This window comes from Antechinus flavipes, chromosome 2 (assembly GCF_016432865.1).
Source record: "Antechinus flavipes isolate AdamAnt ecotype Samford, QLD, Australia chromosome 2, AdamAnt_v2, whole genome shotgun sequence".
In the NCBI taxonomy this organism is placed as follows: Eukaryota; Metazoa; Chordata; class Mammalia; order Dasyuromorphia; family Dasyuridae; genus Antechinus; species Antechinus flavipes.
Window position 1 is genome coordinate 151,332,411 of NC_067399.1, and position 26,514 is coordinate 151,358,924.

Here is a 26,514-nt window from a genome sequence, read left to right on the forward strand (position 1 = left end):
CTCAGTGCTGTCAAGTCAAAAGTGAGTTATAACTAGGGATGTGCTTTCCTCCCTTCTCTCCCAAATAAAAAACATTGAAATATTTATGCACAATGCCTTTCCTGGCAGAAAAGAATAATAGAAAAATAAAGAAATAGTTCAATGTTTTATAAAATATATGCCAAAGGTAATTTTCTCCTTTAGATGAACAGATCAGCCAGCACTCTGGGCCCTTTGAGCTACATTTCTTGACTTTTGGACTATAATTCTGGGAGTTGTTACTACTTTAAGAGGAGAAAAGGGATAGTTAAAAAGCTTTTAAGTGGATCTTTGTGGTCCATATTAAAAGAAAAGCATTCCATTCCCTCTCCATATGATCCACCTACAGTCCTGTAGCCTCCCGGTGAGATCAAACAAGAGAGCAGGATTATTCTCCGTGGCTTCTGTATATATTTAGCTAGGAAGGTAGGAGGAGTTGGAGGCTTATCCCAATGGCCTTTTTAGTAATACCCTTTTGGTTTTTGAAGGAAAGTTGCTCAAGGCTTCTACACAGCCTAAAGCAGCTACTGTGGTTTATCATTTGACATAGTAAGTGGCTAACAGAACTCTATTCAGTAGTAGAAGATTGCATGATATTTTCAGGTGGGTCCACTTGATTGAATGATATTAGACAAAATAATTCTTTTTTTCCCCCCTGAGGCAGTTGGGGTTAAATGACTTGCCCAGGGTCACTAGGAAGTGTTAAGTATCTAAGACCACATTTGAACTTAGGAACCTAGCTGTGCCGCCTCTGTGCCACCTAGCTGCCCCGACAAAATAATTCTTGAAAGTCTTGAAGCATGGAGCAAGTCTTCTGTTAAAATTTTAAACTTGGCCAGTTTAAGATGTGTATTTTTTGTGTGTCTCACTTACTCTCTGTCATTTCTGGCCCAGTTAATTAAATGTCTTATCAAGTAAACAGAGATAAGCTTGAGTAAAAGCTGATGAGGGCTGATGCCCCGTAGAGATTAAATTAAAAGATCTGACATCATATTCCAAAAACTTATTGATAACATGAACCACTTAGGGAGTAACTATAGATAGTCAGGACCATTGGGTTCCTACTGATTAGAGAACAGTCTCTCCCTCTCTCTTCTCAGACAAAATTTCAAGTAATGAGTTTCAGCTAGTACACGAAATAAGGCATTCATTTTTTTATGTCGTGGAGCCCTTCGGCAATCTAGTCAAACTAAATCATTGTTTTAAAATGCATAAGAAAAAATGAATTTAATTACAAAGGAAACAAATTATATTGAAATAAAGATATAGGTTTTCTTCTTTTCTGCAATCAAGTTTGTAGATCCTTGAAATCCCTGTCAAGGTTGAGTCTAAAAACTGTTTCTCTAAGTGGACTAGAAGATTCTGTTTCCTCAGTTTCTTTTGCAATCAATAAAATTGAGTTTGTTTATTTTTTTTTCTTTTCAAAAAGTGCTTTACTTTCTAGCCAACAAAGTAAAATCTAGAAGCTTGGATAGTTTCCTGAAGACGTATAATTCCCTTTTATTAAAAAGTTACCTTATTATGCTCCCATTTTCAGCAGTAACTTCACCAGCATGTCAAGAAGTCTGAAACAGACTGCTTTGGGGAGCTTGTGTTATGAAGCACACATTTGCAAAAAGAGATGCTCTTTTTGCTCCTAGAGGCAGAAATGATTGCTCCTAGAGATTACAGAAATAAAGCTGGAACACCTCAGGGCTAATTTAGGACAACCCTTTCCTTTACCAAATGAGTTTAAATGACTTGCCCAGCCAAGGTCATACAAGGTATAAATGGCAGAGCTTTGAGTTGAACACAGGTCCTGTGATTTCCAGTTCCACACTCAGAACAAGATTGAACAGAACAAGAAATGTTAATAAAATGATTACTTCTATATTCTTTTTTTCAGGTTGTGCTCCAATGTCAGTAATATGTGGGCTCCTCTGCAGTTAGCTCAGCCATATGGACAGCAAGCACTGTGATTCTGTCCTCCTGCCCAGAGATTTTAACTTATTTGTGAGGGTTTTGTTATTCAGTCATTTCAGTGGTGTCTGACTCTTTGTGACCCTTAACAGAAACACTGGAGTGGTCTGCCATCTCCTTCTTCAGCTCAGTTTACAGATGGGGAAACTGAGGTGAATAGAGTTAAGTGACTTGCCCAGAGTCATAAAGCTAGTGAGGGTCAGAGGCCAGATTTGAACTCATGAAAATGACTGAATCTTCCTGATTTGAAGCCCATTTCTTTATCTACTGCACTACTAGCTGCTCTTTGGTGTGAGGGTAGAGACATTAATAAATAACTTTTCAGCTTATTGGAACTGGGAATGTTTTGTGTGTGTGTGTTTTGTTTTTTTTTTATTACAAATAGATTTGATTCTACTAACAGCTGAAAGATGATTGGATTGCATTAAGAAGGCATTGACTTCAGTCACTATATTTTCCCTCTCCATATAATCTCTTCCTAGTGTTTCATGCTGGGAATACTTAAAGGATGTTGCATCCAAGTGGCCCAGTGGTCACCTTCCTGAGTTCAGATTTGGGTTCAGACTTAATTATCAGCTGTGTGATCCTAGGCAAGTCACTTAACCTAGTGTGCCTCAGTTTTCTCATCTGCAAAATGATCTGGAGAAGGAAATGGCAGATCACCACAGTATCTTTGCCAAAAGAATCCCAAATGGGGTTCGCAAAGAGCTGAACAAAATTGAAATAACTCAGCAACAACATTACAAGAGCAGAGTGCAATAGAAACTCTTCCTTAGCCACCTGTAAGAGTCCAAGCAATTCCATTGTAAACCTCTTTCTCCAAAAAAAAAAAAAAAAAAGCCTCAACCTCCTAGATCTTTTGGTTTGGGAAGATGTTTATCGTGAGATTTATAAGAACTTTTAAAAGATTCCCTAAAATAAGGAATAACTGAGAATAGAACATCTCCTCATAAAGTCATCCCTTATGAAGCTTGTTAGGTAAAGTTATAGCAACTTAATTAACTTACAGGTATTATATGTGCTAGTTATGCTTAGAACCCTAAGCAGAAACATAAGCTAAGCTTTTTAGTAAAAAGGGTAGCTCTTTGTGAAACAGATGTTTGTTTTTGTTGCAAAAATATGTGTTTCTTTTCCCTTTGCAGGTTCTGAGTTCCCTTGGTTACCATGTAGTCACCTTTGATTATAGAGGTGAGATTTATTCTGAAGTGACTTTGAAGAACTTACTATTGACCTCTTCTCTCTTCCTTTAACCTTATGCTTTCGTCAAACAGTCTCTTGGATGGGAACTGAAAAATCCAATTATTTTCTGTTATAATCTTCTTTAAGATCCTTTTCATTGTGTGAGAGTGACAGAGAGAGAAATTGAATTGCCTTTCTTCTGACCTGGTTTTCTATGTAGTTGTCTTCTCCATTACTAATGCTTTTTGTTACACATAGACAACAAATAGGTGACTGTCTTGTTGGCAGTGACCATAAAGTTAACTAAATGGCTACACACATCCATTCATATTTATGTTTAATAAACACTATTTTTATGGGGGGAAACCCTGAAATTTATTTTCCTCTTCTAAACTTGTTATTTTTTTCCCTAAAATTAAACAACAAAATGGACAAAATGAGCACCTAAAGAGAATTGTACATGAAATGTGGAATGTCATTAAAAAAAACAAAACCAACTTGTTTTTCTTTTAAGTATATAAAATAATTTTCAGAATGTTAATATTCTGACTGTCCTAACTTATCTCTTTCCTTCTGAACTTCCTTTTATTTGTTTCTGTATGTCTTTTAAAATGCTTCAATAACCCTTTTCTCCATTTAAAAAAATTTTTTTTGTTTGTTTTGAGACAGTGCAATTTATTGCTAACCCCTATTTTTCCTCTAACATTCCCTCAAAGGGGCAGGGAGGAAGAACCTGCTGTAACAAATTTGTGTAATTAAAAGTATTTTGTCCACATCCAGAACTATATGTCTCATTGTGTACCTTGAGACCTCTTTGTTAGGAGGTAGATCATTTTCATGCTTCATCATCTGCAATTATGGTTGGTCATCTCATTGTTCAAATTTCTTAAATCTTTGAAAGCTCTTTTTCTTTAAAGTGTGGTTATTATGTAAATTGATTTCCTGATTCTTCCTACAACTGTATATTTATTATATTATAAATTACATTATTATTATATTAACATAATATCACATATTTAGTATATTACATATATACATATACAGTGTATGCTATTTATTATATTAGTATTCCTAGATTTCTCTGTCCCTTCATTGTTTCTTATGGTACAACAATATTCCATTATATTACTATGCCATAATTTGTTCACCCATTTCAAAACTAATTACTTAGTTTTCAGTTCATTACTACAACAAATAAATTTAACTATTAACTTTTTTTTTGTACATGTAGGTTTTTCTCATTGTTTTCTGATACTTTCTCAGCAGACAACACTGAGTTGAATCCCTTTTAGGACGTTAAATCACTTCCATATTCAGTGAAGTTTATCCCACTGTATTAGTGGAAAATTAGGGAAAGAGAGTATTCTTTCTGAAGAAATCTCTCTCATCTTCCTGTGTTTTTCTTCCTTTTTTAAAATAAAGCAGTTTAGTTGATGCCCGAAAACCTTGCTAATTTACAAACCTGCTTTTCTTTTCTCTATTTCATTTACTAAAATGTTTATATATGCCCAGATAACTTTCCCTTACTCATTTATTGCAAAAATAAGGAAAATACTTTATAAAAACTTCAGAAATACATTTCATTCAACTGTACTTAAGTGAGAAATCAAGAAAAGCAAAACCACCAGAAAACAACTTGATGGGCTAATTTAAACTGGTCTGTGAAAATTACTGCAAAGACCTTTGGGACAAGGCAGTGTCTTTTTTTTTTTTTTTTTTTTTTTAAACCCTCATTTCTCAATCCTCAGCTTCCCAGGTACATAGCAAGTAGCTTCATAAATATCTATTCAGTGGGATTGACCATTTCTCTTCAAGCAAAACTTTCTTCTGGACTAGTGAACCCAGTTTCATTTTCTCAAAAGATTTTCATTCTAAAATTGATTGGAAAGACTAGTACAAAGAAATCACTTCCTTCAGTGGAATTCATTAAGACATAACTACAGTCAGTTCTTTATGAATTTCTTTAATAAATGGGAGGGAAAGGACACAAATGCTTCTTAATTGGAGATAATAAATTTTTTTTCATAGTTTGAAATATTTTTGTACTTGCATTTGAATTTTGATATGGTAACTCACACTATTTCATTGAATAAATACCTTTCCACTCTGAAGCCTTTATTCAGGAAAAACTGGAAGGAAAGTTAGGTGATCCTGTCCTATCATTTACTTCATCTGAACTCTTCCTTTTCTTTATCCCATGGGAGAAACATACATTCTGGAGGAAAGACCCTTCCTCTATTGAGCTCTCTTTCTCAACTTCTCAGTATTTTAAAAAGTAGGTGAAATTACTTATGGCTGCACAAACTTTTCTAGCCAACCTCTGTCTAGTTCTTAACAATTTAAAATCCCTCATTGATATTATGTGTGATCTATTGTCTTTGCCATGTCATCAGTATACTTCTGAAGGAGAAGGCTTTGTTGTAGCACTTTTGCATATCTGAATTGCCCCCAGTGATGTGTATTGAGGGGAATTCCTTGTGTGTTTCATTATAAAAGTGTGCTGTTATGTTTAAAAATCTGTTTCCTGGGTAACTTGAAATTTTGATTCAACTATCATCAGACATTTATTAATTTCATATTATGTATATATCATGCACTGTGTTGCCTAGGTTGCTATAAAGGGAAGTCCCTGGCCTTTCTGCAGTTCAGCAGTTTCCTCATAGATATCTAAGCTTATTGAATAAGAAAGGAACCTTGAGACACTGATGAAGGGGAAAGTATTGTATTTTGTGCCTCAATGGGCTGACTTCTTTGATGTTTATTTTTCTTTAAAAATATCTTTTTTTTGACCACTCCTTTTCCTTCCTTCCCCTTTGAATCTTCTTCCTTTCACCCTTTCCAGCCTAAATCACTGATTTCAGTATTGACTGAGCACCTACCATATGCCCATACTGAATGTGAATTCCAGAAAGGCTAACTTGAAATGATCCCAACATTAGACGCTCATTCCTAACATTTGGGGATCTTTCCCTTATCTGAACTTTTATGGCCTTTACTATTTATACCACTTAATCAGCACCTATCAAATGCTGCCTTGTATTATCTTTTTACAAATAGTGTGTGGCTCCCCAGTAATATTGGAAACCCTTTTAGGGAGGGGGAGACCATGTCTCATACTTCCATGGATTCTTAATGCAAGATACAGCACCTCATAGCAAGGAAGCACTTTAAAACTACCAAAACAAAACAATCATGAGGAACTGCTGCTATGTAGATTTTCACTTTGAAACTTTAGGCACTTCCCCAGAAGATTGGCTGGAAAAACCTTTTTATTATAGTTTCTACCAATCACTCTCATCCCTATTGTAGACATTTTGTAATCTCTGAGGCCTGGGAAGCAGGTTTTACTGTCCTGAGTCCCGTAGCTTTTGCTTATGCATCAAAACTGGCTCCTTCTAAACCTTGTGATGCCTTTTTTAAAAAATCATTTGATGATGACTCATTGCCAAGCTGCTCAAAACAGCAGTCATTGATTTCTTTTTGAGGTACAAGGGGGAAGAAAGATAAGGGGAATGGCCTAAGAAAAGATATTTTAAAAACACAAACATCAGGGAATTCAGTTCACTGAGACAAAACTTCTTAATTTTCCTCTTGTTAATGTGTCACAGCAACTTCCTTTTCCAGGAGGCCTTGATGTCTGAGGCACTGGGACATAGTAGAAAGGCCACAGACTTCTTTTAAGTTTCTCTTGAGCACAGGTTCGCCCAGCCTATGTAGGGAGTTGCATTAAGTACCTGTACTAATTATTGGAAGAATTCCAGAAAGGCTCACTTGAAATGATTAGCATTTAGTTTCTTCTGCTGCTACCTTTGGCAGCAACTACCTAGAGAGAAGCATTGAGTCAACTGGCCCAGGATCCAGAGTAAAGAAGGAAGCCAGACTTAGAAAAGATATTGGAGTATATGTGCCATAAATATTAAGGGCTGCTATTCACTTGTGCCCTTCATCCCTACCCCTTCCAGGATCCTATTGCAAACAAACTAAAATAGCAACCTTCTCATTACCCTTAGGCCACCCATTTCACTTTTCCCTGTTACTGTCAAATTTAACAAAGGAATTGTCTCCATTCACTGCTTGCAACAATCCAGTTCTCTCTCAGCTCCTTGCAATCTGGATTCCTCCCTCATTCTACTGAAATTGTTCCATTATATGTTATCATCTGACCTCCTTGATCTCCAGATTTCATCGCCTTTAGTCCTTGCTTATTGTCCTTGACTTGTCTATGGTATTGAAATGATTGACTGTCTTGTAAAAGGTTTCTCTTGATTTTTGTGACACAGTACTTCTCCCAGTCTCTCCCCACCTTTCCAACTATTGTCTTTATCATTGGTTACATTTCACTATTCTGATCTGTTGCATCTTTCATTGTTTTCTGTCTTCAGTCTCTTTTTTGGCATTCCCCTGGACTCTCTTGGCTTCATTTATAGCCAGTAAGCAGATGAGTCTCAAAATTCAGATTTATATTTTCCATTTCCTACTAAATCTTCCCAACTGGATAGCCTGTAAACATCTCAAATTGAAAATGGCTAGAACTGAACTCTTCATCCTTCATTTTGAAACTTTACTCTGCTTGTGCTAATAGTATAATTCTCCTGGTCACCCATGCTTATAATCTTTATTTCATCTTTAACATTCAGTAAGTGGCTAACATATTTATTCTACCTCTTAAATTTCTCTGACATTCACTCTTTTCTTTTAATTCCCTGTCACCTACAGCAGTGGTTTTCAAAATGCAGTCCAGAGAGGTAGGGGAAGAGCTGGGGAGGTGGAGAATAGGGGGAGGTTCTCTGAAATTCTTTTAAAAAGTCTACAAATTCAAAATTGTTTTTTATTTTTAATATATAAATATCTGTATCTAATATCTATAAATATCTCTATCAATCTAACATATCTAATTTATAAATATGATCCACATAAACAAAAATTCTGTCAGATCTGCAATAATTTTTGATTATATAAAGATATTGAGAATAAAAGAATAAAAAACCATTGATCTAGAGTACTGTAATAGTACTTTCCTAGCTTGTCTCCCCATTCCAGCCTTTTTCATACCCCATTGCCAGAATAATCTTTCTGATCCTCTGCTTTGATTACATCATCCCTTCCCACAACTCTGCATAGAAAACTTTCAGTGGTTCCAGTTGCATACAGAACAAATTCCAAACTAGCTTCAGCTTATATTATCTCACATAATACCTCCTTCTCTCCCTAGACTGCTCCCTAACTCAGAAATAACTCTTGTTTTCCTGCCTCTGTCTTTTTGATTCCTAATAGTTGAATCCTCAAACTCCAACTTCCATCTCTTGTTAAACTGCTACTCATCCTTTAAGACTCAGCTCAGATGATAGCTTCTCCAAGAAGCCATCCTTGATTCCCTCCCCTATTTTCCAAGCTGGGAATGAATGCCTTGTTCATGGTTCTTATGTATAAGTATATTCTGTTGTTTATATATGTGAGTTATCTCTCCTATTAGAATGTAGAATCCTCGAGAGAAGCATCCAAAATCCCATTTGTCTTTGTGTCTTCTCTAGCACTGAACATTTTTCCTTGGACATAATAATGGACCTGGTCTTGCACATGCCTAATAAAAGCTTGGTGAAATTGAGAAAGAACTTCACCTAACAAAAATAAACAAATTCCAATTTATAGTCCAATTCACGGAGCCAGCACGATGTGCCTCATCTTCTGATTCTGCCGTTGACTACCAGTGTGACCTTGGGCAAGTTGTTTCCTAATCAATCAGGCAATACGTAAACATTTATTAAGCACATACTATGTGCAAGGTACTGTGCTAAACTCTGGGGAATACAAAAAGAGACAAAATTCATTCCCTATTTTTAAGGATGTAATTGAAGTGATAATAAGTGAACAATTATACAAAGCAAGCTATACAGGATGGATAGGACATAATAAACAGAGGGAAAGATTTAGAATTAAGAAGCCCCTATAAAAGATGGATTTTAGTTGGGACTTATTCTGAGTATTGGGTTTAACAACATCATCTCCAAGGTCCCTTTCAATGCTAAAAGAAACTTACAAGATTTTTCATTCAGTTTTCATGAAAGCCATACAAGGATAGGAAGTTGAAAACACTGTCAAGTGTTTTCTCTTTTCTCTATTTCATTTATTAAAATAATCTGTCAAGATAATACAGACCAAAATTATGTCAGAAATCATATCTGTCTTATGCCAGTCTTCAATTACTATAGGTAATCCTGAGATGACCGCTTCAGATTCAGTGGTATGTGTGTGTTACATATATAGACATTTTCTTCCCCATTAAGTTTCATTGCATAGAGAGAAGAAAAAGAGGAGAGCAGATAAAGAATGGATTAGAAGGAAATGATTGAGGTTTTTTGGTTGAATCAGTTCCTCTGGTATTTACCAGTCAGTTTGTAATCTGTTAACCATCATTTTGAGTTGACATTCTGAGGAGGTTTGTGGGTAGGAGGTCATAGTTTTCCCTGGGAGGACTAGGTCAGTAGAGCTAGTGATTACAAATTACCATGAGGGTAATGAGGCAGTCTTTCCAGTGCCTGCATTCTTTCAGACTTTAGAAATCCACATACTTGCTTGGAAACAAGTTCGATTGAAGAATGAATGAGTATTTCAGGCTATTTGGAGGCTTATAGAATTGCAGCTTGCTACACTGTCAAGGGACTTCAGAGATCACCTAAACTGAATTTCTCATTGTGTAGATGAGGAACCTGTAGTCCAGAAAGCTATAAAACATTTGCCTAAATAAATATCTGATTAGTTGGAGAACCTGAATTTTGAACTCAGGTTTCCTGGTCTTCCCAGTCTTGGACTCTTTCTACATTAACTTACTGGTTTATAGGAGGATACAATGAGAATGTTTGTTGTAAGGTTCTTTGTAAACCTTAAAACATTTTTAAAGTTTTAGTTGTTATGCCAGCTTTCATCACTTTATCCTTCACTCTGTATTGATTCTGTGGTATCAGTATAATGTGGTAAACTAATATGTAGCTGTGGTATGAGCTAACTCATAGAATCTTAAAACTAAGATTTGGAAGGGACTCAGATCATTCAGCTTATCCCTTCATCCTGGTCATCTATATTCTTCTTGGGTTCAGTGACAGGGGGATAACTGGAAAGGGAAGCTCATTCATTCTACTGCTAGGCAGTCCTCATTGTTAGTTTTTTCTTCATTTTATTGAAAACTGCAACCCACTGAAAAGCTGATAGAGCTTCTACTCATGTTGCTTTCTCAACAGTGACTCAAAATAAACCTCTTTTTCCTTTGTGACAACCCATAAATAATCTCTTTCTGGGCATGCAAATAATTTTTATTTGACGAATAGTTTTAAATGTAAGATCTTTTATTTGCTCTTTCTCTGGACTTTTCTTTTTTAGGTTGGGGTGATTCAATAGGAACTCCAACAGAAGGGGGAATGACCTATGATGCTCTACATGTGTTTGACTGGATAAAAGCAAGAAGTGGTTACAATCCTGTGTATATTTGGGGCCATTCACTAGGCACTGGGTAAGAGTTCCATTTACCTGGTGTTTGAAGGGAAAAAAGGGTGAGTGGGTGTAAGTACCTTTTAATTATCAGCCTTTCCAAGTCAGTATTTTGCTCAAGCTCTATTTTTTTTCATGAACATTTCTGAAGCTTATCCTTAGGTATTTTTCACTGTATCATTAAATAATGTAGAATTAAGAGACAAAATGGTGCAATTGATAGAGTGCTGGGCTTAGAAAATCTAGCAGAACCAAGGTTTAAATTCCACTCATGATGAAACTATGACACTTTCTCACTGTGTGACCCTGGATGCATCCCTTAAGTTTTCTTTGTACCATAGGTAACCCATCTAAGTTTCAGAAGGATTTCCTCTTTTTGGGGTAAAAGAAATTTTGACACCAGCAACCTGCCACATTGAAGGAAAAAAGATCCTTGCCTTATTCTTCTAGATTTTTTTCCCCTTTTAATCTAGGAAGTTGATTAATATATAAAAACCCAGTTAAAATTTTTAGTACTTTAGAGAAATAATCTACTTTAAAAGACCTTAATTAAGCGATTCATGAAGTAGGGAAATAGGAGAGATTAGAAAGACGTTTTTTAGGAAGAGAGAATACTGAGTCTTTTATGTTTTGGTGAGGGTAGTGAGAGTCAGGGATTTGGGCCTACAAAGGAGCTATCAGTGTTCCTGGGTGTAAGAAAATAACTAAATGTATAAAGATAAAATGATGTAAATAGGAACTTGGGAGGCTTACAAGAACCTCTTAAGCTTTAGCAAGACACATAGATTGGCAGCATAAGGTAGAAAAGGATCGGTTTGGTAAAACAGTATAAATGAAAGGTGGACTCCTCCAACTCTAATTCTAGTTCCTTTCCCTCTTAATAGCTAGGATTTATATAACACTTTAAAGTTTGTAAACTACTTCACAGATTGTCATCTCAAATAACATCTTTTATTTATTCCTCATTCAATAATGAGTAAATTGAGGCAAATATAAGTGAAGTGCTCTGGATAACAGAGGCAGTAAGTGTTTGGGGCTACATTTGAACTCAGGCCTTCCTTACTTTTATGTCTAATGCTCTCATCTACTAAGGGTCTTATTACTGTTCATCCTATCAAAAAATATTTATTGAGCACTTATTACTATGTAACAGACATTCTGCTGGGGAGATACAAAGAAAGGGAGGAACAGTTCCTCCCTTTAAGGGACTCACACTTTTTTTTCCCTTGAGGCAATTGGGATTAGATGACTTGTCCAGAGTCACACAGCTAGGAAGTGTTAAGGGTCTGAGGTCAGATTTGAACTCAGAGCACCAGCCCTAAAGTTAGGAGGACCTATCTACTGTATCACCGAGCTGTCCCAGGACTCATATTTTAATGGGGGAGACAATATGTAAAAAAACTAGATATTGACAGACAAAATCTAGGGAGAACAGATGGGAAGTCAGCTCAGGAAAAAAAGACTTCCTGCTGATGAATTTGTGTTGTGGTGTGTACAAGTTGTGCTTGGAGCTGCAAATAGGCACTCTTCAGAAAGGTTAGGCCCATAAGGGAGGTGGTCTATATTATTCTGTCCCTTTCTATTTCATTATAACTCCCATGGGAGCCAACAATTTCTCCAATTCTCAAGAAGGTTGAAATATGTGAATATGTTCCAGCTGATGGGGGAAAGTGCCACAAGATATGATACTCTAGTCCTATTACCTTCATTAGCCAGCATGTGAGAGATATGCTGCACTTTTTCATAGTTTTCTGAAGGCTATAAAGTGGGGACGTTTGAAAAAAGCTTAAATACTAGCTAGAGGAGAATGAAAATCCAAAAAGGGGCTGCTATGCTTATTTGCTCAAAAAAGGGGAACCTAATTCAAAAAGGACATTTTCTTTGGCTTCCCAGTTTTTCATCAAAGATGAAACCATTGTGGTCTGGGTGCAACTGCAGACAAGGAAAATGATCTCTCTGCAAGTATTGTCTGAATTAGAAAATATACATTAAAGATAAATAAGGATAAATATTTACTTCACGTGCTGGCTGGTTCCAGACATTTTGCCAATTTTAGTGGCACTTTGCAAGCAATCACTCATGATGTTCTAAGTAGTCTTTCCTGAGAAGTGGTCAATGTGCTTTCCTAAGTCTGCTAGTGGAAAGGTTAGTTGAAATCCTGACAGGTTTTATGGACATGGTTCAGTAGTAGAAGGCTAACAGTGGTCATTTAGGAAGTTGGCTCACCCATTAGCATCAAAAAAGTATTCATCCATTCCCAAGGTAAGGTGGTAAAGAAGAGAACTTGGCAAACACAAGCCTAGGGCTTCCTACAGTTGATATCTTTCTATAAAGATATCATGTTCAGTTTCCATGTTCAGTTTATAGGTGGTCATTCTTCTTGAAAGGGCTCCAGCTGTCAAATCATAGTAACCTCTCTTTTTAAAAAATCCTCAAAAAAGGGGTAGATTATCATTTCATTGGAAGCTGTTCTATGCTTATCCTGCTGGGGGCTTAAATCATTCTTGTCTTGATTAGGAAAAAGAAAAGAATTAACTTTTATTTGTAACTAATTTGCTTACTTTTTTTCTTTCTAGAGTTGCAACCAATTTAGTAAGGCGCTTATGTGAACGAGGTAAGAGTTCATTAATGAGGCATTTAATGACCCATCATTTTTCTATATGCCATAGCTTCTACTGAATAGTCTTTTCCATCAGGAGAAGTTTGATATCACTAGGTCTTTCTGTCTCACATGTTCTCTTATACCTCAGGTTTGCATGCTATTGAGTCTCTCCCTTCCAGCTCCTCAACTTAAATGAAGTTAGGTACCTTTCATTTAGATAGAATTGTGGTTGTGTTTTTTCATTGGATCTGAAGTGCCAGTTGGGTCCTATCTCTGCCCAATCTATTATGTGTATTCTCTTTAAGTTTTTTTTAGATGATATATGAAATCTCAAGATAACTGATTCCATTTCTTGATAGCTATAATTATTGGGACATTTTTTCTTTTACACCAAGCCTAAATCTATCTTTGTAGAAATTTCACTTTCTTAAACAAAGTCATAAACCTTACCATGGCACAAATGCAAATTATTCAAAGCTCTTAGAGAATTTTTTTTAAGACAAAAACAACCAAAAAGCCCCCAAACTCCTCAATGTTAGCATCTCTGGCTCTAAAGGAAAGACTCCCCAGCATGCTCCTGTAGCCAAAGGCAGCTAATACTAAGTATTACCACCGTACCTCTTTGTGTTTATTTTCTAAGATAATTGTGTTCGGAACAAGATGTACTTGACTCTTCCTCTCTCTTTTCCCCTCATCTGTAAATAATGACTTTGAAAAAACAGCTAGAGCATGGTCTAAAGACGCAAGAAATGACTTTGAGTTCTGGAATCAGTTTGGCCCAATTGTTATAAGCTGGATCAGTCTTTTGACATTTTTGTCCATGTGCCTTGAACAAATAACACACTTTGCTTCTCTTCATTTCAGTGCTTTCATTCATAAAATGGATCATCCTGCTTGCTCTACTCACTTTGGGGTTGGGAAGTTGTGCAGAGGAGTTGGAAGTCAAGTCCATAAACATTTGTTTAGCACCTGCCATGAGCCAGGCAGTGTCCTACTTTATACTTTACGAATGTCTCATTTGATCCTGACAGCAACCTTGGAAGATAGGGGCTGTAATGATCCCCATTTTACAATTGAAGAAACTGAGGCAGAGAGAGGTGGTGATCTGTCCAGGATCACATAGCAAGGATCTGAATCTTGATAGGAACTCTTCCTGACTCCGAGCCCAGCTCTCTATTCACAGCGCCACTGTACTGCCTCATTTTATCCCAGCCATGCATGAAAAAGAAAAGGTTGCAGGCAAATTTGAGATCAAAAAAATTTCTGAACTACTAGAGCTATGCAACAAAAAGTAGTTCTTTCTCCTAACTGGTGAACAGCCATCCATTCCATTCTTTGCCCAAAGACCTTTCATGAAGGAGACTCTTCTCCTTGGGCTTTTTTTTTTTTTTTTTTTTTGAATAGCTCTATGGTTTGGAAGCTTTTCTCCCAGCCATTGGAAATCTGTCCCTTTGCAGCTTCAGCCCCTGGCTTTCTACCCTTGGGAGCCAAACAATACAAATCTAATCCTTCCTGTACATGACAGCTTTGAGATACTTGGGAGAGGGCTTATCTTGTCCCCTAAGTCTTTCCCTATCCCGACAAAACATCTCTGGTTCCTTCTTATGGTATGACCTTTAGGGTCTTTTCCCTACTGATTATCTCCTTCTTACCAGTGTCTTTCCTAAAATGTGTGGCCCAGAATTGAACAGTTCTCCAGCTATAACTTAACTAGGGCAAAGTACAGGAGGATCGCCTCTTTGTTCCTGGAAACTGCTCAATGTGGGCCCTCCAGATCAGGGACACAGATTGATAAGAGTGGAATGGGGTGGGTTCTGGACAGGCACAATTCTGGGTTTTTTCAGGGCGTGTCTGAGGTCATATGCTTTTCACTCTGGTCATGTTTGAATTCCGTACTGATTTTATTAATCATTCCCCTCTTTCCTTTTTGATGAAGAGATTGGATTGGATATGAACTCTGAGAATCTTTCCAGTGGGAAGGAGTCATCAGCAGAATGTCCAAAGGCTAGGCTGGAGCGATGGACACTTGCTCTCTAGAGCTTTGTCTGGAAAGAACTTTTCTCAGATCCCTTTGGCACAGTTTTGGACAGAGATGCATTCAAAGTTACTTAAAAATGGCATCATCTTGCCAGGGCATATTGCACGATCATATTTTCTTTTTCTTTCCCTTGTTTAGAAACTCCTCCAGATGCCCTCATATTGGAATCTCCATTTACAAATATACGTGAAGAAGCAAAAAGTCATCCATTTTCAGTGGCAAGTAGAGATTTTAAAATGAATTTTGCTGGTTTCATTTTAAGCAAAGGCCAACATGTTTGCCTGCATATAAACTTTATAGTATTGGTGTGCAGCAAGAAAGGATAAAAAATGTTCTTTCACAATCCATTCAGAGGGGAGAGGAGTCAAATCCCGAGAAAGATTTCTTACACAGACCTGACCGTTGGTGCACTTTTTAGAAATGGCAGTTTCCTTAGAGAAATATTTATTTAAGAATTTAAAGGAAGGTCATAAGTGTTAGAAGATTGTTGTGTTTGTTTTCTGAGCCCACTTCTCTTTCCTTTATCTTCACTTTCCCGCCTGCCAAGTGCACAGACTAGATTATCTGGGATTAGAAACTGAAAATTGTGAGTTTAAAAGGAAAGGTTCTTTGGGTTGACCAAGCAGATAGAATTGTGGGGAGACTGAGATGTTTTGATTGTCTTTCTTTCTGTCTGTCTTTCTCTCTTTGTTTGTGTCTCCCAGATGCAACCAAAAGATTCACAATGCTAATTTTTCTTGTTTGTCCCATATTAGCTCTTTCTTTGAAATTCTTGGGGTCCGTTGTATTTCTAGATTTGTTTTGAGCTCTTGGAATAAGGTAACTCTGGGATTCCCCCTTTGAATTGTGATGTCATACAAGTTCATTGCTTGGGGCAGAGGCCATTGTAACCTTTTCTTGAATATTTTGTGATTCAGCCATCCCTTAAAAGGCAAAGGATCTCAAGCCTCTAGTTTTCTTACTGTGTAGGAAGGTTATCATTTGGTTTTAATCCTTTCATCTCTAAATTAAGTCCCTGCTTATACCACCAAAGCAGAAACTGAGTTTGAAAATCAGCCCCTGAAGCCAGATTTTTATGGACTAATAAAAATCATTGTGGTAGCATAGTCATAATTGCTGTCTCAGCATGATTCAGTTTATTGTCTTTATCCCATAATAAGTGAGACTTAGAGTAATAAGTATTAAGTGCCTACTATGTGCAGGGCTGCAGATAAAAGTCAAAACAGCCCCATAGCCCTAAGAACTTATACTCTACTTGTTCTGAAGGCTCTAGGTGCTTAGTAAAAGGTGGGGAAATGACAAACCTGCCCTTCTACTGTTTTGCTCAATACCAGCTCTCCTTGAGGAATTCTCCCCATGACCATTTCTTTTGGTGAGTGAACAAGATGGGAAGAAAGTGTAGTATAGAGATTGCTGGATCTGAAGTCAGAAGAGCTGGGTTCAAATTCTGGCACTTTAGTAAACATGTATGATTTTAAGCAAATTTGTCCTTATTTAAGCTCCGTCCCATCGGGCTCTTTGAGGTCATACACACACTGAAGAAATTTTACTAAATTTTATTAAATGTTACAGAGTCCCTCTTTTCATGAGGGAAAAATTACTAATAGGTAGTAATGTTAAAACAGTTTAATAAATCATCCCTCTCATGAATATTTTCAATTTAAAAGGGAATCTTGGGGAAAGGGCTATGGGTAATTCAAATAACTCCCTGATGGTATAATTTCTGTTTCTGAATTACTTGGATTAGAGAGACAAGATTGGGGAGGAAGTAGACTTTCTCTTAATAACACCAGCCTACTTTTTTACTTAGTAGAACTGCCTTCAAAGGGCATTAAAAGCTTGATGTACTTAATGTAGCCATATCCATAAAGTGACCTGTAGCTATCTTTACTGAGGTACAGGTGTGACAAATGTAGAATTCCTTTCTATTTGCATTATTTTTCACATCCTCAATGAACACAGTCAAGAGTTGGGAGTGAAGGGAGTTCTGGACAGATACCAGCAGAAACAGAAGAACATTGGGGCCTGTGCAGGGGCCAGCTGCTTGTGGAAGCTGTATTGGAACATGAGAGACCTCAAAGGGTGCATATGGAGGGAATTTTGTTAAATATATCTGTCGATTGCTGTCTTTGCTGTGTCTCTAGGTCTACCGATACTTTCCTGGATTTGATTGGTTCTTTCTTGACCCCATCACCAGCAGTGGAATTAAATTTGCGAATGACGAAAAGTAAGTGACCATTCTTTTTTCTTAACTTTTCTTTTCTTCTTTGTCTCTTCAAGGAGGAAAGCTGAAGTATCTGGTATTTTACTACCAACTATATAATAAAGTGGTTAGTTACATATTGAGCCTATAATGAAAGAAAGTGTCAAAATTGGTGAATTTGCATTCCAGATGGTCCAATACAGTATCACTAAATCTTTATTTTTTTTTCTTCTCCCTATTCCAGAATTTACAGTTTAGTTATGAGTAATAAACTCAAAAATGTGAGCTTTAAAGAATGAGAGGAGGATTACAAATGCCTTCAAGCAGCCAGGTGGCGTAGTGGATAAAGCACCAGACCTGAAATCAGGAGCACTTATTTTCCTGAATTCAAATATGGCCTTAGATACTTATTAGACTCTAGACAAGTCTCTTTTCCCTGTTTGCCTTAGTTTCCGCATCTGTAAAAACGAGCTGGAAAAGGAAATGGCAAATCCCTTTAATATCTTTGCCAGGAAAACTCCAAATGAGGTTGTGAAGATATGGACATGATTGAAAAACGACTGAAGAACAACAGACCATTTCTTACATAGTAGCTGAGGCAAAGTAGCTAGGCTTGGAGTGGGAGAAGATAATGGGTTCATATTCCACCTCTTGATACTTCCTGCTTGTGTGGCTCTGACAAGTTATTTAACTTAATGACACTGTAATATTATATTATGCTAATGTACCAAATGTTATCCAACCATTGCCCCTTCTGTTGGAAATTGATGTTGCTTAAAGTTTTGGAATTTTTTTGGCAATTACATATGGCTCCACTTCAATCTATAAACGAATAGCTTTTTTTGTTGTTTTGGATTATATTTTGAAGATATATTAAGTTGGAATTTCTCTATCAAATCGATTTCATGTTCACTTTTTTAAAAACTGAAAGGTTTAACATATATTATTGTGTAGACTCAGATAGCATAATTGAAGCCAAAATCTCAAATTCCCCATCAGAAACAACCAGATAGTAACTTTCTGTGTCTTTTCACAGTTACTAGAATGCTTTTTTGTTTTATTATTTATAATTTTTCTGTTCTTCTCATTACAGTGTGAAATACATATCATGCTCCTTGCTAATTCTTCATGCTGAAGATGACCCTATTGTGCCATTCCATCTAGGAAGAAAGGTATGTGAGCCTGCTTGGTGGCTTGGGGGGGAAGAGTAAAATGAGGAGCAAAGAGTAGAAAAGACCAGTGGATTCTGGCTTTAAAGTTTAGAAGAGTTATAGACAGCACTGAGTCCAAGCCCCTTATTTTTCAAGTAAAAAAAACTGATTCAGAAGAGTTCAGTGGCTTATCCAAAGTCTCAGAGATAGTATTTGAACCCACATCCTCTGACTTCAGAGCCAGGATTTTTTTCCCTGCACTAGGTTGTTTTAAGGGATCATTATATAAATAATTTGAGGCTTTAAGCTAGGGAAGCTAGAAGGTGGGATACTCTACTGTAGCTGCTATGCCAATGAGCAGATTCTTAAAGAAAAATGAGTCTTTAGGGAACATTGTTCTAACTAAAATGGCATGTTTGGAATTGGTGTGAAACTAGAAGTGGACCCTAGCCTCTCCCCAGAACTATACAAGAGGAAAGAGAATGGGAATAGACAAAATTGCTGATGTTAACAGTGGGAGTAACTAAAGAGTAATGAGAGTATTTTATGAATTGAATTTCATTTAAACGGCTATTGTGGCAAAGCGAATTTAGTTACATTTAGTATTCTTTTCCTATGGAATTGTAATCTTTGCTAGGTGGTTTATAGACTATGGAAAGACTGGTAGATGCTAGAGTTCAGTTTTTCTTGTATATACATACACATATGCATATGTGTGTATATGTATGTCTTCAAGGAAATAGTTGACTTCTTGAGTGATAAGAATAATTTAAAGATATTCATTCACAGATCAATGCAACTGGCTTGTTCATAAGAAAATTCAATTTTTATTTCTGAAGGCAAGAATATAATTACAGTGCTCTATGGCAGACCTGTATGTTGGCTAGAGGCAAAGGGGGTTTAGTTTAATCTTTACTTTCTAAGTCAGTCATTCCCTGATGAGTGAGATGGACTATCTCCTTTAACATCTCAAGCTAATGGATATAAGTAAGGAGGTTATTCTAGGTGCTTAGTAAAAGGGGGGGAAGGGGGGGGAATGACAAACCTGCCCTTCTACTGTTTTGCTCAATACCAGCTCTCTTTGAGGAATTCTCCCCATGACCATTTCTTTTGGTGAGTGAACAAGATGGGAAGAAAGTGTAGTATAGAGATTGCTGGATCTGAAGTCAGAAGAGCTGGGTTCAAATTCTGGCACTTTAGTAAACATGTATGATTTTAAGCAAATTTGTCCTTATTCAAGCTCCTTTTAGTACCGTCCCATCGGGCTCTTTGAGGTCATACACACACTGAAGAAATTTTACTAAATTTTATTGAATGTTACAGAGTCCCTCTTTTCATGAGGGAAAAATTACTAATAGGTAGTAATGTTAAAACAGTTTAATAAATCATCCCTCTCATGAATATTTTCAATTTAAAAGGGAATCTTGGGGAAAGGGCTCTGGGTAATTCAAATATGCAGGGTAGTGTTTCAAGAATGGCACCTCAGGAGATTGGTCTTACCACTAGTTCACAATCCCCTACCTAGAGGAGAGGTGTTTCTAACAGGAAAGAATTGATTCTGAAAAGGAATTCTGAAATGGAATGGAAAAAGACAGAGCAAATGAACATCTTCTATAAATACAACTTTGCACTAAGCCATCTTTGATATTCAGAGGGGAGCTGAAATGTAGAATTATTCTCCTGCTCTTATGCTCTTTGGCTGGTGAGGTAACAGTGTGGAGCATCTGTTATTACACCCACAGATAACCTTTCTTGTTTATCCTCAATGTTCCAATGGACCTTGAGTATGTTGGAGAAACTGAGTCAGGATTTCCTTTTCGGGTGATTCACTAGCAGTCCTGGGAGTTTCTTGACTTCCATTTCAGTGTTTTTAGCAGCGTGTTAAATTTCCTTCTCTGAACTTGATTGTCCCTTCCTTATCTGTTTGGGAAGTGGTGTGATGGAAAGGGGTGAATTTGATTCTTGGCTTTGCTACTAGCACAAGATGATTTGTAGGAATCACTATGATTTCTCTAAAATAGCTTAGATTTCTTCCTTCTTTCTGTTTTCAAGGGAGGACAAATTCAAATGAATAAACTAGCCTGGGGAATGCTTAGTACTCCCCAGAAATAGATTACATAATTAGGAAGTTTTATTGTTCTTAATTAAGTTATTATTAACAGCATTGCAGGGCCTAGGAAGATACTCCCCACTACCTGCTGTCTCTTGAAGCTCATAGATGTATTACAAGTTCAAGTGCTCTATTGTTGTAAACTTACTCATCTCATTTTCTTGTTCTCAGCTTTATAACATCGCTGCACCATCTCAGAGCTTCCGGGACTTCAAAGTCCAGTTCATTCCATTTCACAGGGATCTTGGCTACAGGCACAAATATATATACAAGAGTCCTGAACTACCTCGAATATTGAGGTAAGAGAAAACAGTTGTAATAGGGTCTCTTCTTCATTGACTTCAGGTTGTAACCCAGCCAAGAAAAATAACTATGTGAGCCCATCTAAGAAATATGTTAGCTTCTTGGGGGAAGGAAGAGGCTGCTTGTAGTGAGCTATACTTATTGTAGTGGATCACTAGCAAAAGACATTTTATGTTGTTTGAAATATGATTATAATAATTAAAATAGCCATGACCATAATATAATTTCTCTTAATTGTTCCTTATGGCAGCCCTGTGAAATAAATGGGCTAAGTCTTTTTTGTTCCCATTTTACAGTTTAGAAAATTCACAACTGTAGGGATTGTGAAATCTCTATACCAGCACTCCAAGGCTGCCTGACTCATGTCAAGTCTTCTTTATGTCTGAGGACAAAAGGCATCCAAACATCCATCTCCCAAAGACCTTCATGAGTGGGACACAGATAATTAGCTAAGGTTTTAATGGGGTGTTGGGGACTGATGATTGGGGTGAGATATCCCTTTAGTTGGTTCCTTTTTCCCTCTCTTAGATGCAAGGGGAAATTTACTCTAAACAGCTCCTGAATGTGACTTTCTTTCTGCCATCCCCTTTTTCCTCCCTTCCTGTCCTCCCCATCTGTCTTGTTTAGTCGTATCGTGAGCCATATTGTCTGTGTGGTTTTCTTGGTTTGCCATTTCCTTCTCTAGTATATTAAAGCAAACAAGGTTAAGTGGCTTGCCCAGGGTCACACAGCTAGTATGCACTGAGGTTGGATTTCCACCCGGGCCTCCCCAACTCCGGGCCCAGGGCTGCCCCCCCGAGTCACCTAGCTGCTTCCGCTTTGTACAAGCACCCAGCAGCTCTGGTGTGATGTCCACTAGTGCCTTCCAGACTTGTCCTGTGGCTGCCCTCTCCTGCCTTTGCCAGCCTTTCCTCCTGGACTCAGGCCCTTCTGAAGAGTGACGGTCCCCTCTGGCCACATCCCTGTGCCCTAGACTTGTCCTCCAGTGTGTAAGCCTAAGGACCAGGTACAGAAGTTCAGTTCTGAGGTCTGAACGTAAGATCCAGAAGTGGCAATCTGTCAGTGACACAACAGAACGGCGACCCAGACTCCGGAGCCGAATGCAGCTGCCCGGTTGGTAGAGAAGGGGACTCGGCCTTTGGTAGCCTGCCGCTGCAGGCTCAGGTGCTTTGTCTCAGCCCCAGAGCCCCATCCCTTTCATGCCTGTCTGCTGGGCCTTTGATAGTTATTTCAGGCTGCCTCTGATTTGACTTGTGAAATAGCTTGTTTTGTCTGGGTCCCTCCAGGGGAAAAGCACTAACAGGCAAGACTGGTACTTCTCAGCTTCATGCTCTGTAACAAGTAGAAGTGAAAATGAAATTTCTTCTTCCTCCATTTCCTTCACTACCTTTCCAGAAAACATTGAAATGCCCACAGATCACCTTTTTGGCTTAGCTTTTCCTGGAAGTTGTTTCCAGGAGAGGTGGAACATCCTGGACCAATTTAATATAAAGCTTAAACAAATTCAGAAAGAATTCTTAAGATTTCAAGTCAAAAGTGGAGTGCATTTCTTTAGCTGCCTTGCAGCACACATGGTGTGCTGCATGAAAAGGGAAAGGAAGCAGCATTAAATTGTGCTACTGTGTGCCAAGCACTGTGCTTTTTTTTTTAATTAAAAAAAAAATCTCATTTGATCCTCACAATAACCCTGTGAGGTAGGTGCTATTATTTTACAGTTGTGGAAACAGGAAAGCAGAGTTTTAAGTGTGACTTGTCCAGGTCTCACAGCTCGCCATTTGAACTTGGCTTTTCTAACTACAACCCGGCGTTGTCTACATTTTCTTGTCTGGTTTGGGCCTTGAACTCACTTGCTTTGTATTTTTGACTTGAACTATTTTCCTTTGGTCTAGGGAATTCCTGGGAAAATCAGAACATGAGCATCATGAGCTACGTCACTGAGGACTGGCTATGTGAAGGCATGAAGATCTCTTCCCCTCCCCCCATCTTTTTCTTTCCCTTTGGATCAGTCCACAATCCTGGAAACTGTCAGCAGCAGATGAGTCTAGCTCTCTGGCATCCGCATTGCTCAGGAACCCTGGCTTGTCATCAAGCTTGCCTATGGAGGGGACTCAACACGATCTTAGTTGGTTTGTTTAGCCCTGGTAGGAATGGGAGGAAGCTTACACAGAGCAACTCATTGTGACCCCGATGGACCTGAGGATCCAACCAAGTGGCTGAAAATACGAACCCTTCTTGGAAATTTAGAGTGAATGATGGATGATGGAAGGCTTTGTTTCTCTTAAGCATAAGTTGGCCATGGTGGACCTGCTACCACTTGGTTGATCCTATTTCTGTCTGGCTTTTTAGTGGTTGGTTTTTTGTTTTTGTTTTTTACAATGGAGACTTCGTTCTCTATTCATTCTCTCTAGAAGCCCAAGAAAATGAAAGGGACTCTTGGTGTCTCAGAACAAGGACTTCAACCTCTTACTGAAGGGGCGTGGTAGGAGATTCGAAAATGAAGGATTTATTTGGAGTTCTTCCTACCCCTCCCTACTATACCCATAATGAACTTTGGATGGTTTATTATTATTTCTTACCCTTTGCATACTTGCACTCCATGGCTACCACTTTCCTCTCTTGGGGGTACTTTTGCTAATTCACAAGACTGATTATGGTGATTTTTTTATTTGTACTTCTCTCAGTTCATTTTCCCTCTGTTTCTCTCGTTCATCCTTACCACTTGGGTCTAAACTGAACCTTTACTTAAAAATAAAATAGTGGTGGTGATCTGTCTTCCTTTTTCTCTATAAATCTAGAAAAATCAACCACACTAAGCACCTTGAGGTAGAAAAGTTTGTACCTCGTACAATGTCCACTAGACTACTTTGCCCTATGGTCTTAGCTACAAGGTTTAAAGGCAGAGTGAACTTTCCCAGCTTTAGGGTTTTAGTCTGTCTGCTTAAGCTGGGGCAGAACTTGGCTAATGAATGTGAATGGAGTTTCCCGATCGTCTTCCTTCTTTTGTCTTAGGCAAGACTCAAGTCTCTAATCCAAGTACATCCCAGAAGCACTCCATATGGGGAAGGCTGTTCTGCACAGTGGGATAGGAATATTCCAGATTGCACATCAAGTTTCCATTTCTTTGCAGTACTGGTCCCAATGTGAAGTCTTGCAGCCTTAGGCACAGAATGCCCATTTCTGCAGTTGTATATTGAGGAGCATGAGCACATAAGCATGCACGGGAGTTCTAGCTACAGGTGCATAATGTCTATTTTTAATGAATTTTATGCCATAAAAAGATGGAGTATAGTTTTGGCCCATGTTACTTATGAGCTATGTGCCACTTTGCTACTTACTGGAGTTATTTATTGCACTGATAGATGTCTATCGTCCGGCTTTTTTTTGTACAGCCAAACCAACATTCCATGAGATGCTGTTGCTTTCATTAGACACCTATTAAATAAAATTCAACCTTAAATGAGAATATTGTCAGTCTTTCCCAATTAACAAAAGATCAGATTCTCCAAAGCATGAACCTGATAACTGTTTAAATTTGTCACCTACAGTTGCAATCTTTAGGCCAGTATTGTGTATTGAACTTTAAAATCTCTCAAAGAAAAAACTGCATAATTTTAATAAAATTGCCTTTGGATCACTCCATTGTTGACTTTGCCCGTTTTGTGCTTAAGTACACATCTAATTTCTAGGATCCATTCTATCTTAGACCTTCCTCCCATCCCTTAAGTAGTTTCAAAGTAACTGTACAAGTATAGTACAAACAGTTTCATAATACCTCATAGAAATGGGCTGTTGGTGGGATTCTTGAAACTTGATTTATATTATAGTACATTAGGCTTGTATGGAAACAAGCTTATTTTATTCTGGGACTTCAGTCCCAGTATAAGCCATTTCCAGGCCAGAAAGCATCATTTTCCTGCTAGTTTACCTTGTGGAGATTTCAAATTAAAGTACCCCCTCATGTGACAGCCATATCCTATAGATGGCATTGCTCTGAAGAAGAAAAAAGGGGAGAGGCAGTGGACAAGATCTGTGGGACCAATTAATTGCATATGGGAGTGGGAGATGAGAAAATCATTCAAGTTAATGATCCTTCAACAAATGTCAGTATAAAATACCAGCCTGGACCTAGGTCTCACTCAGGTCTGTTTTTGCTTCTGCACGTGTAAAGTGACTAAGCTGGATGGACTTGTTGTCTAAGGTTCCTTCCATTTTATAATTCTTGAGATCTATGTATGTAGTAACCAGACATATTCTAGCATTTCCTACCATTTTTTCTTAGGGCTACAATGGCTTGTCCTCTTATCTGTCATAAGCAATACCACCTACTTTAATAATGTTTTTGATGTTTAACAAAAAAGCACTGAGACATTTTAACTTGGAACACAAAATAGGGTGATGATAGGGCTTCATAAGTTTGAATGTTTATACCTCTGTCAGTAATTTGGGTGGGGGGGAGGGCAATGTCAGCAACCTAGGTCCATGGTGGGCTTTGTTCTTAGTGATAAAGATACCATTGTAGTATTACTGCTCCTAGCAAGATCTGAGTAAAGCGTGAATAATCAAAAGATCAATTGTTCTATGTGTTAAATGGTCTGTTTCTTTGGATACAAAAAAATTCGTTAGTTCATATTGTGAATAATTCTTGATTCAACCTGCAGCTGTGTGTATAATTTTAAAACAAGAACAAGGCAGTTTATAGGCTACATATTTAGAGTTTCCGTAGTATTCCTTCATTAGCAAGTACATATAGGAACTGAAGTGAAAGGCTGGAAAGGTACTTGTTGGGGATGGAGGATGGAAGGGGTCACAGAAATTACAATAGAATGAAAACATTGCCACTGAAATCAAACAGCCTATTTTCTTCTAACATATAATTCTTAATGATGACTTAATGAAGGAGACTCTGATTATCTGCTTTTGAAGGCGCGCACACAGAATTTTATGAGCAACTAGTTGAATGTCAGAAGAGAGGCTTGATTGAAAAGTGGGTACCTCATCAGTCTGGGTGTCAGTTTTGAGAAAAGTGGGTTAATTCTCCTCCCCTGGAGTAGGAGTGGAGCTAAGGTTAAAACTAACTTATCACTGAACTCCACATTTTCCCACTGAAGTCTGTGAAATTCTCCAAACCTCTATTACTACAGCACGCTTTCTTGATGCAGAGAATCGCAATTTCAGGTGAGCTTCTCTCTCCCCAACCTAATTTCCACCGCCACTGCTAGGAGCGAATTTTCAGCTGCAGCCACTAAGCCAAAGCAATGATGAATCGACATCTGCTGTCCTCCATCAGTGCTGCACTCTGAAGCCCAAGGCGGGGATGCTTCATTAATGCTTTGTGGCTGCTTTGCCTGTTACGAGGTTTAACTGGTCCTACTTTAGGTTTTTCTCTTGTCACAGAGACAGGCTAGGCCTGGTGATAGGTGGAGGCTGAAAACCGTGAAAGAGAACGCAAGGCACTGATGTAACAAATAA

General features: G+C 37.9%; 1 protein-coding gene across 4 annotated transcripts in view; it reads left to right on the forward strand.

Moving 5' to 3' along the window:
- ABHD12 (abhydrolase domain containing 12, lysophospholipase) overlaps nt 1-24,684 on the forward strand; it is a 130,128-nt gene extending 105,444 nt beyond the window's left edge. For all 4 annotated transcript variants that reach the window (XM_051975823.1, XM_051975821.1, XM_051975822.1 and 1 more), the window contains 8 exons: nt 3,120-3,165; nt 10,531-10,660; nt 13,215-13,252; nt 15,417-15,496; nt 17,423-17,505; nt 18,575-18,653; nt 20,914-21,041; nt 22,935-24,684. In XM_051975823.1, the coding sequence (XP_051831783.1) occupies nt 3,120-3,165; nt 10,531-10,660; nt 13,215-13,252; nt 15,417-15,496; nt 17,423-17,505; nt 18,575-18,653; nt 20,914-21,041; nt 22,935-22,983 (633 nt within the window). In that variant the 3' untranslated portion in view covers nt 22,984-24,684. The remainder of the gene's footprint in view (nt 1-3,119; nt 3,166-10,530; nt 10,661-13,214; nt 13,253-15,416; nt 15,497-17,422; nt 17,506-18,574; nt 18,654-20,913; nt 21,042-22,934) is intronic.
- Nucleotides 24,685-26,514: the final 1,830 nt, after the last annotated feature.